This window comes from Diospyros lotus, chromosome 15 (assembly GCF_014633365.1).
Source record: "Diospyros lotus cultivar Yz01 chromosome 15, ASM1463336v1, whole genome shotgun sequence".
NCBI classification, from domain to species: domain Eukaryota; kingdom Viridiplantae; phylum Streptophyta; class Magnoliopsida; order Ericales; family Ebenaceae; genus Diospyros; species Diospyros lotus.
The window spans coordinates 19,421,036-19,434,301 of record NC_068352.1 but is presented as its reverse complement, the minus strand read 5'-3'; the positions used below and the strand labels follow the sequence as shown (position 1 = coordinate 19,434,301).

Below are 13,266 nucleotides of genomic sequence, written 5' to 3'. Positions count from 1 at the left end.
TCAAGAGTCTCACACCATTCAAGGTAGTAAGGTAAAACAACATCTTTTATTGCCACCTCTTAAAATTCAATCCGTTGAATTTTTCAGGCTTTTCACCATGGCCCACAGGCATATGGACTGAAAGGACAAATCCTTGCACTATATTGTTAGAGGTTCTAGCATAATTCATAGGAGTAGCCATTGCGAGAGATAAATCTATTTTAAGATTGTTATAAAAACAATAGATTAATGTTGAAGAAATCTAAATAACAATACAAAAAATTAGATAATAGAACCAAAATAACATAGGGGTTGCAAACCGAGGCCTGTGTGAGACACAATACTCTTAAAACATATTCATTGGCTCACCGAGAATGCATGGGGTTGGTTGGCGTCTGTCTCATAGGATACAACAGTTAACGGTTTGGAAGTTAGCACTAGCTTCAAAGCCTTACAACGAACTAGAAGAACAACGAACACTATGTGAATGGGACAGAATATGAGAGCGGTATTTGGAAAAATGGAAGTGAGAGTTGTGTTGTTTTTTTTTTTTTTTTTTTTTTCAAAGAAACGACGGACTCAATTTACAAGAAGCTCGTTGGTGACTAGCACGCCTACATTGGGCCTCATATTTCGGAGTGTGTAGGTTGTTGTGCTCACACTAGAAATCAGGAAAGAGAGAGAAGGGGAGAGAGAGCCTTATGTGCGCACAATGCATTTGTAGGAATTAGGGAGGAAAGAGAAAAAGTGAAGGAGTCCATGCATTAAAGAAAATGGGTTGTTAGCCTCTTTCTATTTAATATATATATATATATATAATATACATATATTATATACACAAGCACCATCACAACAATTCTCCTAGGAGCCCAGGCGGATCATGCGCCTTTTTGCTCCCTCAATATATTATAATATTGTATTATATATATTATATTGTAAACATCCGTAACATATGCAATCCTTCCCAATTCAATTTATCATTCATCCATTTATCATTTTGGTTATATGAATATACCAACTTGATCTCCTCATGACGAAGAACAAGAATCCATTTCGACCCAATTACAATATTTAATAGGTCCTACAAAAATTTAGCCTCAATATGACATGCCACAATGTTTATTTGTGCCACTTTTTCAACACTCGTGTGGTTCATCATCATTTTTTGTTGGGTTTAATAGTTAAAGAGACAAATGATGTCGTTGACACTTAATAGGAGCTAGCACAGCTTAATTTCTTGAATGTTTTAAGGTTGTGCGTGCTTTGTGAATTCTTAAGATGGTTGTCAATTATAATGCCTAACCTAAAAATGTGAGACACAAATCGATGCAGGGTTACACTCAAATGAGAGTTGTAACATCTTGAAATTAGGGAAATAAATAATGATTATTAATTTTGGTATTTGAAGTCATTATGGAATATTTGAGGATTTAAGAGAAAATGTTTATTTATGTTGTTTTGAGGAAATGGATAATTAAGGTAATTAATTATTTTGTTTGAGAGTATTTACAGAAATAAGAAAAAAAATAAAATAAATCGATTTGGGTGAATTTTTAGAAATTTGGGGTGTAAGTGGAATAAGGAATAAAAGAAGTATGGGGGCGTGAGTGGCGATTTAGGAAATTTTGGGAGTTACAAAGCAATTTCAAGAAGGGCCGTGAAGTCCCCTTAAATTTAATAAAAAGCATTATATGTATGAGGATGGCAGCCAGCGTAGGCGGTTGTGTGTGCGTGTGCGAGGGAGGTGGCCGCGGGTTCGATTCTACGTGGAGGCTGCATACACGAGAGAGAATGGATGAATTTTTCAACCAAAGAGGAGGGCTCGTTTCGGCCCTCAGGCGATGGCTTCCCAGCAGCTGCCACGTGGCCGCGTCTTGGCCACTCATGTTTGGCCTTTTTAAAGCCCATTTCGGGCATTTTCGAGTAGAAAAAGCAAAAGAGAGAAATTGAGGGAATAAAAGGAAGAAGAAATGGTGTGCGTCAGCTAGAAATGGGAGGAAAAATGGGAAAATAAGGAGGAAAATTAGGAGATTTTGGGATTATCTCGTGATTAAATTAGCCAGGTAAGTGAGTAAAATTATCAGAAGTATTATACATTTAAATTACGGATTTTATACGGTTAGATTTGATTAATATAGGCCATAAACTTATTATTTTCTGTTAAAGGTTTTACTTCGCAATGGGAGTATGAGAGAAGCTAGGATCAGCTATCTGCAGGCAAGCTCCTAACTCTCTCCTCATATCCTTTATTTCTTGTGAAAGTCTTCGTAGTTTTTTGTTAGGGGTGTCAAAAAATATCCAAAAATCAGTAAACCGAACCAAACTAAATTGAACCGTGCCTTTTGGATTGGTTCTATGGTTCAACGGTTAGGTTTTGGTTCTAAAAAATTAAGAATCAATATATTTGGTTTGGTTACTGATTTTTCTTTTTAAACCGTGGTTCGAACCGAACTAGAATCGATATTATACTTGTATATATATTATAATTTTTTGGGTATATATTGTTAGAACAGTAGGTTCTATGGCACACACCAAGAGGGGGGGTGAATTGGTTATTTTAAAAAACTTAATTGATAGAACTTTGAAATCCTTTTGATTGAAAATAAAAACTCAATGCAAGTGAGGATAATGAAATGCTAGCAGTGATAAACAAATAAAAAGAAACATAAGCAAGAGAGAACACAAAGATTTATAGTGGTTCGGCTTAACCCAAACCTAATCCACTACCTTATCTCCTCACCAAGGATTTTTCAAACCATCCACTATCAACCCCCTACTCAACCCGAGTAGGTTCTCTAGTCCGAGACTAGGAATTACAACCTCCCATTCAAATGGGCCCTCTAGCTACACAAGCTAGGAAAATAACAACGATACAAATGAAAGAGAGAAGCTAAGAGTTAACACTCTTAGTTACAAGTTCTCTCACAATGAAAACTAGGCTTAAGAATAGATTTACAATGATAGAACAAAGCCTTGCATAGAAAAATATAACAATGAAAGCATAGAGAACACTGTAAGCAAGAATAAAATGATTTGTAATATTTAGATCATCTCGTTTCCGTCCATTAGCCTTCTCTTGGTTATCCATGACATGTATATATAAGTGTCCCACAAAGTTGAAGAGAAATATAGCCGTTTGGAGCCGTTGGAATTTGAAAAAATAGCCGTTGGAAGCTTTCTGCGAAACACATAGTCGACAAAGAAAATAGGTTAGTCGACTATTTTATCAAATAAAACTAGCCATAGTCGACAGACAGAAAAGCATAGCCGACTATCTTATAACACAAAAATCTCATAGTCGACAGATCTTTTTACATAATCGACAGATCAAAAATTATAAAGAAAATTTTGAAATTCATGAACAAACATAGTCGACAGATGAAATAGCATAGTCGACTATCCTTACACAATAGTCGACAGAATGAAATATAGTCGACAGAGGCCATATATAGTCGACAGATTAAACAAGCATAATCGACTATCCTTATGCATAGTCGACAGCAGTAAACAGCATAGTCGACAGCAGTAAACAAGAAAACATCATAGTCGACTATCTTCTTGAAAAATCTGGAAACTTAACAGATAACATGTAGAAGCACACTTGATTAATACAAAACATCACCACATAAATGTAAATAAGAAAGTACATAAATGTAAATAAGAAAGTACCCCCCATTTGGATTCAATAAAAATATCTAAAAAATCAAAATCCATAAGAATAAAAAAGTAGAATTTGGATTTTAGTAGGAACTTAGGATTTTGCGATTTTACCACCTCTAAGATATATACTTTCTATTTTTTGAAAAATTCGTTAAAAATCATTTTATCACTAATGAATGTTAACTATTGAATTACCGGAAGTTAGTTTTCTAAAACTAAAACATTTTTATATATGTCTCCTTATAAGGTGCTCTAACCTTCCAGACTTAGAAAAATATGACTTTGAATTCTTGATACTTGAAATTCATTTGATTTTCATTCTCACAAAATAATACTTGATATTGAAATTGATTTATGTTGAAAACCATAGACTTGACTCATGACTTAGGGATAAAACAAGGTATTATTTTTCATCATCAAAACTAAACACAAGGGTAGAACATCATATATATACATACGCATAAATATATTATTACTTGCAATTTTAATCTGCTAGTTTTTGTTTATTTCTTTTTTGTTGTTTGTTATTGTTATTCATGAACTCTTTTATTTCTAAACTTTTATGCGCTATTGCTATACTAAATGGTCGATGTAATCTAATTTGATGAGGTAGTCTACAAATTATTTTGTTCTACTTTTACTTTAAGATTTGAAGCATTAATGAAGTTATGAGTTTATTTTAATTAACAAATTTGTTTGTAATTTCATATTTTACGAAAATATTTAGAAGCTAAATGTTAATTGGATAGAACCGAAACCGGTCCGATGCGACGGATTGGTCATCGTTTGGTTTTATATATGTAATGGTTCAGTTACGGTTCTTATTTTTTTGGAACCGTTAAAAATAGTTCGGTTCTAGATTCTTATAGAACTGGATCAATCCGAACCGTTGACACCCCTATTTCTTGTATTTTAAGCCCTCTTTCACCGTGATTCGGTTCCACGCATTGATAACAATAATCCGTGTGGCAACCATTCCATGACTTATATGTCAATAATGGGTATATTGGTGATTAAATAAGTTAAGTAAATGATGTTTTAGTGTCGTTCATTTCGTTCATCATGGGGCTTCGTGTCACCCCACTTTCTTTGGGAATGATGCCGTACCCGTTGGGCTAGGTTCTTAGAAGAGTTGATTATGGTTTGATGGGGTTATGTTAATAATTTATTATGTATGTGGAGATGGTTTCCTGTGTATGAGAAGAGATGAGAACGTGGATGACATAATGGTGTCTATGTTGTCATGGATTAAATGAGCGAAATGATAAGCTTAAGTGACTAAGTTTAATGTCGTTTATGGATGTTTAAGGGTATGGGGTACAAAGCCATTGATTGTCGACTGTGGGTCATGGAGTTGATGGCTGGATGTATGGGTGCTGGTCATCGGCTGTTGCGATAAACGTTAAACGGGCCAGAAGAGCTAGTGCTGCCAGATTCCCGCATTAGTTTGTGCATATCATGATGTGTGTGCTGCATAGGGACTGTGTTGCATTCATTTAGGGGACATGCTTTGTGTGTGATGGGATGTGTGAGCATTTGCATGACCCGATTGGTCTAAGAGCCAACTTGGGTACTCTAGGTGAGATGGTGCATTTAGAGCATATCGCATGTGTGAATTCTTATGTGGGCGTAGCATGTCCTGATGTTTGGTTTATGAGGGCATTGTCATCACGTTTATGCTGTAAAAGCCATTGCATTTCTTATTTATTACATTGCATGGTGAGAATGTGTGATTTTAAGTGATGAGTATGGATGATGAGTGGCGCCCACCACAGATCGTATGCCGTGGCAGTGGACCACGGGTTGGTGTGACCCACCACAGAACGTATGTCGTGGAAGTGGTCCACAACCTCAGCAGGATATGATGTTATGTTATGATGAGTAGCAAGGAAAGAGGGTATGGTATGATGTTATGTTATGATGATGACAGGAAAAGGCATGTTATGATGACTGGAAAAGCCAAATGTTGAATGTCAGGAAATGAATGTTATGAATGTCAGGAAAAACCAACAAAGGATAGGAAAATACAAGTCATGAATGATGATATGGTAGCCTATATAGGGCTGCAACAGGTTTGTATGTTGGACTTGGGCGCCAGTGTATGTTTGATATGGGCCCCAAGGACCGCTTATGTGAAGTTTAGTATATGTTTATGCATCTAGAGGTAAAGCAGGTATTGAACATGGCATGGTATGACATTGCATTGACATGAATTGCATGGGGTGTTACGGGAATAGTTCAGTCTTTAACTTACAACATTCTTTTCTAGAGCTTGCTGAGTCTTGTGACTCACGTTTGCTTTCCATCATTTCAGGTCAGGAATTTGTCTGAGTTGCCAGATTCGTCCAGCGAGGTTTGGGTGCAGAGGATAGCAAGTGCAGAGTTCTCCTGAAACTAGATCCTGGGTGTCATGGTGTTTGTGTTAAAATTAATGTTTTATGTTTTTAAGATGGATGTATGTCTTGTAAGTCTAGATGAGCTCAAGTTGTGAATGATTATGTAAAGACGGTTATGTAATGTTATGGGATATAAAAAGTTATGATTTCTAAAAGAGTTGTGTGTGAGTTTTAGTTTGTGTTTTTGTTCGATATTATTCAAATAATGACTCTCTCACGAATTCTCTATGCACGGTAAGGGCTCCGGGAGGCAGACCGTTACATTTGAACTTCATAATTATATAATAAACTTTAACTTTTATTAAATATATATTTGAACTTCATAATTATAACGATTACTTAACATCAATAAATTCAAATTAATGAAGTAACTTTTCAATCAAATTTTTTTTTAATTCTACAAAAATACATAAAAATCATAAAAGTGAGAATTCTTTTAATGTCCCGATTTGATCAATTAGTTGTAACTTTATTCACGATTTGGATCCAATTTGTCAACGTCTAAGACCCACTGACGTGGCATGTCACTTGACATTTTAAAACATTTTGATTGGGTCCCATATGCACGTGTAAATAAAAGGCTATTAGCACAAAAATTTAAAACCTTCTTGTGTTTTTGCAATTTTATTTAAAAGTTTCAATTTTGACAATAAGATCATAATTTGATCAATTTGTTGCAATTTTATCCATGACCTAGATCAGATTCATTAGCGTTCAAGACCTGCTGAAGTGGCATGCTACTTGACATTTTAAAACATTTCGAGTGGACCCACATGCACATGTGCAAAAAAAAAAAAAAAAACTAAAATAATGTTAAATATATGTTATATATATATATGTGTGTGTGTGTGTGCACTTTGTAGATATATTTATAAAGGACGACAGGTGAAGGACAGTGATGGTGACGATCGATCTAAAAATTAGAGGTTGCGATGGAGATTGATCTAGAAGAAGGCTAAATTTGGAAGCTTGATGGCTGGTTGTCGACATCGATGGGGCCGGCTTAAGCGACTGACAATGAGGGCGAGGCAATCAACAAATGATATCATCAGTTGGCAAGAGCAGAGGGGCGTTAGTTGCTTTTTGTGAGGTGGCCCTGAGTAGAAGGAAGCCCAGATCGATGGTTGGTTCAACTTCCAGATCAATCGTCGTTGCCGTGAGCAGGAGTAAGCTTAGATCGATCGTCGCCTCCAACTTCTAGATCGGTCATTGCCGTCATCGTTTGCCATCGCCATCCTCTTTCATCACCATCACTATCTTCCACCTACTTCTTTCTCTCTGTGCACACACACACATATATATATAACATATATATGTGTTAAATATATATAATATTTAATATCATTTTATTTTTTTATTTTTTTTACACAGGTGCATGTGAGGCCATTTAAAATGTTTTAAAATGTTATGTGACATGCCATGTCAACGGGTCGTGGATGCCTCTTGAATTAGATTCAAGTCATGGATAAATTTGGAACGAATTAATTAAATTAGGATTTTATTGTCAAAATTAAATTTTTTGATAAAATCATAAAAAAGCGAAAAAGTTTAATTTTTTCATGCTAATAGGCCTATTTTTTTATACATATGTATGTAGGGCTCACTCAAAATGTTCTAAAATGTCAAATGGTATGCCACATCAGTAGGTCTTGGACCTAACTAATCGGATTCAGATTGTGGATAAAATTATAATTAATTGATTAAATTAGTACTTTATTATCAAAATTAAAATTTTTGAATAAAATTATAAAAACACAAAAAAAATTAATTTTTTTGTGCTAATAGGCCTCTTTAAAACTAAAAACATCTGAGAAATCATGTTTTTCTTCATTTCCATGGCTGCTCTCAAGGCCCCGAGCCCTCTCGATTTCGAGACCTCCGTCTTCAGGAAGGAGAAGATTACTCTCGCTGGTCACGATGAGGTATTTTGTTGGCCGCCATAATTCTTAGAATCTCTGTCTTTTCGTTTCGATTTGCGAGTGATTTTTTTTTTTTTTTGTTTCGGTTTCTTTCTAGTATATTGTGAGAGGAGGGAGGAATTTGTTCCCTTTGCTGCCTGATGCATTCAAGGGAATCAAGCAAATTGGGGTTATCGGCTGGGGCTCACAGGTTCATTTCACTCCGAATTACCTGGACTGTCTTAAATTTCCTAGCAGAATATTTTCGATTCTATGGCTTGACACTTTGTTCTGGTTGGTTCCTGTGTATATGTGTCTAAGTTGTTGATTTGTAATGCAACATTGCTCGTATTTTGTTATTGTTTCTCTTGACGTTCGTCTTACTGTTTTTAATTGGTCCGATGAATGTATTATACTCGATTGATTTGTAGGGTTTGCTAATTTTCGAAGCATTCAAAGTTTGAATCCTTGAACTTTCTTGCATTCTATTCCAGTGGCCATTTGGGCTTGGACAAGTGGTGATCAGCTTCCAAAATAAACTGGCATTCTCTTTTCAAACGAACTAGAGGAAAATAAAAATACTTGACTGTTACAGTTTTACTAATTTGAGACCCTAAACCCCAGTTTTTGGCCCGAGGGTGGAAATTAATGCAAGATCTCACTGTGAATGTCACCTGCTAAATTAGTTTACATTTGCTTGCTCTCATTGTTTTCCATGTTTTGTCGTGTGGTCTTCTGGGATTAGTTTACACATACATAAGTGCCACCAGCTAAATTAGTTTACATGTGCCTGTTGTCATGGTTTCTATGACTTGCTATGTACTTTTCTGGTTTTCAGGGAATCGTCTTGTGAATTTCCATACTTAATTAAACAAATTCATTGAATGCTCTGTTGTGATTGTGGATATTTGTAAATAGATGCCATCAATATGGATCTATGTTAGGATAAAACAACATGCTTCTTTTTCATTGTTAGGGCCCTGCACAAGCACAAAATCTGAGGGATTCTCTTGCGGAAGCAAAATCTGTCATTGTGGTCAAGGTGATGTTTGTTTTCCTGTAACTCCCTTTCTTAACTGTTCACTGACTTTGCTAGAATTAACATTACTCTTTTTTTCCCCCATTTTTTAGTCATCAGCTAGGTATGTTGTTAAACTACTCATCTCCTAACATGTTTGTTGCAATATAGATTGGTCTCAGGAAGGGTTCTCGTTCCTTTGCTGAGGCACGGGCTGCTGGTTTTAAGGAAGAGGATGGAACCCTTGGTGACATATGGGAGACAGTATCTGGTAGTGATTTGGTGCTGCTTCTGATTTCTGATGCAGCACAGGTTGGTAGATTGTACATTTGTATATTTCTTAACTAAAATTTTTGGCTGAAACATTTGATCTTGCTTTCATGGTTTTGTTTTCCTGATAATACCAATTCTTGAGAGCAAAGCTTTTTAAAAAGTTGAGCATGATCAACATTCTTGTGCTTTTTGGCTGCACCTCCCATAAATTGGTGCTTTATTACTTTTGCACATTTAGTCAGTTGTGAAATTATGTTGTCAAAAGTTGTGAATTCTGGAAAATATGTTATTTTAATTGGTGAATTCCTTTTACTTTCTATGTGTCAAAATGAAAATATAGCATTAGATTGATAAATATTCCTGAATGAACTCACCTCTACTACTATTGGGGTTTAAAGAAGTATGTGATTAACTTTCATATACCTCTTTTCTGTTGCATCTTGAAGCTCTTTGATGTTGCCAATTTTGTTGATACCATTGCTTGTTATAGAAGAGCATGTGTCATCTTGGGCAATTACAAACTTCTTCTATTCCCTATCTCGTGTAATGGAAAAATCAATTGGTGAATTTTTCCTGATAATATCCTGATATAGGAAAAATGGAACCCACAGATCTTAAAATATTTCTAGAGGCTGACACATAAGTTCCTTTTAGATAAAAGGGCAGTTTATTTAAAGTCTCAAGGAAACCATGCCACAAAGGATTAAGGATACATAGAAGAGGAAGAGGGAAGGTACTGCTGAACTGAAGGGCAATGACAAGGAAACAGTCCTCCACCCACTAAATTCGCTGTGGGGCCTGATAGGATATTAAAGTGACTATCCACAATGAGTCATAGTTGGACCGTGGTCAATTTTATATACATGCACTTTATAAATGATTTTGGTGTATGTTATGTTTTCTGATTCAATTTGAGCTCATCTGTTAAATATTGCAGGCTGATAATTATGAGAAAATATTCTCTCACATGAAGCCAAATAGCATTCTCGGGCTCTCCCATGGGTTCCTTCTTGGTCATTTGCAGTCAATGGGCCTTGATTTCCCAAAGAACATTGGCGTGATAGCTGTATGTCCCAAGGGAATGGGCCCATCTGTGCGGAGACTCTATGTTCAAGGGAAGGAGATAAATGGTGCTGGAATAAATTCCAGCTTTGGTGTCCACCAGGTATCTTTCTGTTCTCTATGTCATGTATCGTCCTTGCTGGTATTTTGTTCATATGATTCAGCTACCAATGTCTTTACAGGATGTGGATGGTAGGGCCACTGATGTTGCCCTTGGTTGGTCTGTTGCCCTTGGTTCTCCTTTTACATTTGCAACTACACTGGAGCAGGAATATAAGAGTGATATTTTTGGTGAACGAGGTATGCTGTTTTCATCACCCTTATCTTATGTTGTTTTTAACATCTAATATTTGCTTGTGTGATTTAATAGGCATTCTGCTTGGTGCTGTGCATGGAATTGTTGAGACCTTGTTTAGAAGGTATACTGAAAAAGGAATGACTGAAGATTTGGCGTACAAGAATACTGTTGAGTGCATAACGGGGATTATTTCTAAGACCATATCAACTCAGGTTAGTTGATTCTAGAGGTGGAATCTGCGTGGGCAATTCATCATCTGTTGCTAAACTCTCAACCATTTCATAGTTAGGATGTTTTCCTAACTGTATACTGCTTCATTCCCTTTAACAGGGCATGCTGTCTGTGTACAATTCATTATCTGTAGATGACAAAAAGGAATTTGAGGCTGCATACAGTGCCTCCTATTATCCCTGCATGGATATCCTATATGAGTGCTATGAGGATGTAGCCAGTGGTAGTGAGATCCGGAGTGTTGTCTTGGCTGGACGTCGCTTTTATGTATGTTTTTACCTTTTCTGATGTTTATGCATGTAGGTCTGCAATGATGTTTCTGGAAAATTATCGTTAAAATGTGCCATTCTGCTTCACTGTTTCTGAATGGATATTGTTCGTTTTATTTTATTTTGTTTACAGGAGAAGGATGGCTTGCCAGCTTTTCCCATGGGTAAGATAGATCAGACTCGGATGTGGAAAGTAGGTGAACGTGTTCGGGCAGCTCGTCCAGCTGGTGACCTAGGGCCGCTGTACCCATTCACTGCTGGTGTCTATGTAGCACTAATGATGGCTCAGGTAAGCACAATTTTTGCAATAGTGAGTTAAAAATTGGATTCTGCCATCATGCATCAATCTCTATGTTTGGTTTAGAGGGTAAGGTTCACTGTGCAATCCGAATCTAACTATGGAATAGGAAAATATAAGCAAACAATGAAGAAATTTGGCTTATCTGATGGATATGTATTAAACACAATTTGGTAATGGCGCTTTTGCAATTTAACTCCTGTTTGTTATGCCTTGTGGAACCCAATCTTGTGAATATGGTGTTTCATACTGGAGAATATTGTCAAGTGCTTTTAGACCCTATGTTATCCTCCATCATTCAGTCTGACACAATCTTTTAATCTTCTACTAAAACGAACAGATTGAGATTTTGAGGAAGAAAGGCCACTCCTACTCTGAGATCATCAATGAAAGCGTAATTGAGGCTGTGGATTCGCTGAATCCTTTCATGCATGCCCGTGGAGTCTCATTCATGGTTGATAATTGTTCGACAACAGCACGTCTAGGATCAAGGAAGTGGGCTCCCCGGTTCGACTACATTCTGACCCAGCAAGCCTTGGTGGCAATCGACAGTGGTGCTCCCATCAACAGAGACCTCATCAGCAACTTCCTATCGGATCCAGTGCACGGGGCGATCGAGGTCTGTGCCCAACTTAGACCCTCTGTTGACATCTCTGTGTCGCCAGATGCTGACTTTGTTCGACCCGAGTTGCGTCAGTCCAGCAACTAAGCGGCGAAGAATTTATTTAGCTTGCGTGAGCTGGCTGCTAGTTTCTGTTAGATTGCTTAGATGGGGAAGTTTTATCAAGTCATGTAGGGTCGCTGGTTTTGCCTGTAAGTAGTAGCTACTGATTCCTGCCACTGCATTTCCAGGAGTTGCTTTGTTCTGCTTGTACTGAATGAATAATTATATGCACTTCATATGTTTGTCATATTGAGCTTTATTGTGCTTCTACTGAATGAATGGGGGCATTTTATCAATATGCCGTTTATATATGTTGTGGATTTTGGGGAATAAAATTTTGGTATCCTTAATACTTTATGCAGGATCTGGGCTCCAACTAGATCAACATCATCAAGTACTCATCTCTTCTTACTTATGTAAACTTGTTTGAGATTTGTCTTATTATTCTCTTTTTATTAACCTTACTGTTAACTATATAGAAGTTTACATAAATTATTTTCAACTTAACAAAGACTTGCATAAGGTTTAGACTTTTACAGAGAGAAATGAATAGGAAGGGATTCATTTCATTTGGAAGGCATATTACTAATTGAATAACATGAAAATTGTAAATTGCACTTAGATATTGTTTTGTTTAGGCCATTTACAAGGAGATCATCTCCTGGTTTAATTTTTTTTTTTTAAAAAGTTCTAAATTTATTTTTTTACTCAAAATACTTCTATTAGACGCTCTAAGATGTCATTAAATTATCGTTAAAGGTGGAACAACAACAGCAGAACTTCAAATGCGAGTTTAAAAGTGCAAATAAGGATAGTGCTTTCAACCAAGAGACTACTTTGACAAAATCTATCAAGTCATACACTACTAAAACCGGAAAAAATTTAGGGTATTGTCCTACTTTATTAGATCTATTATTTATGAACCATCAAATATCTTATAATATTCTAATTTACTTTAACTTGAGTTAATTTAAATAATAAAACTCACAATTAGTGTAAGCACATTATATGAAAATTTTCATCAAGATAAAGTTAATTTATTTGAAATTTTTAATAAGGAACAAATCAATTATGATTATTGAGCATAAATAAATATGAGTGAAGTTGAAAAGTGAAAATAAAAACAAAAATCTAACACAAATAATCATTAAATAAAACGGTTCACAACTGGAGGAGAAGTTGTTTCCACTGAATAATTAGTGTTTTTGTCCATATATATA

At 36.0% G+C, this 13,266-nt stretch overlaps 1 protein-coding gene across 1 annotated transcript; it reads left to right on the top strand.

The window, feature by feature from the left end:
• Positions 1-7,850: 7,850 nt before the first annotated feature.
• Positions 7,851-12,355, top strand: LOC127792018 (ketol-acid reductoisomerase, chloroplastic). The gene is made up of 10 exons (XM_052322299.1): positions 7,851-7,957; positions 8,052-8,144; positions 8,910-8,975; positions 9,123-9,263; positions 10,162-10,389; positions 10,469-10,586; positions 10,657-10,796; positions 10,915-11,082; positions 11,218-11,373; positions 11,723-12,355. Exons 1-10 carry the CDS (start codon positions 7,853-7,855, stop codon positions 12,089-12,091), a joined length of 1,584 nt encoding a protein of 527 aa, XP_052178259.1. The 5' UTR covers positions 7,851-7,852; the 3' UTR covers positions 12,092-12,355.
• The last annotated feature ends 911 nt before the right edge of the window (positions 12,356-13,266 follow it).

Coding starts and splice junctions, on each gene's coding strand:
- LOC127792018 (XM_052322299.1), top strand. CDS start 7,853: ATGTTTTTCTTCATTTCCATGGCTGCTCTCAAGGCCCCGAGCCCTCTC. Junction 9,264..10,161: donor TGATTTCTGATGCAGCACAG/GTTGGTAGATTG, acceptor TAAATATTGCAG/GCTGATAATTATGAGAAAAT. Junction 10,390..10,468: donor CCAGCTTTGGTGTCCACCAG/GTATCTTTCTGT, acceptor ATGTCTTTACAG/GATGTGGATGGTAGGGCCAC.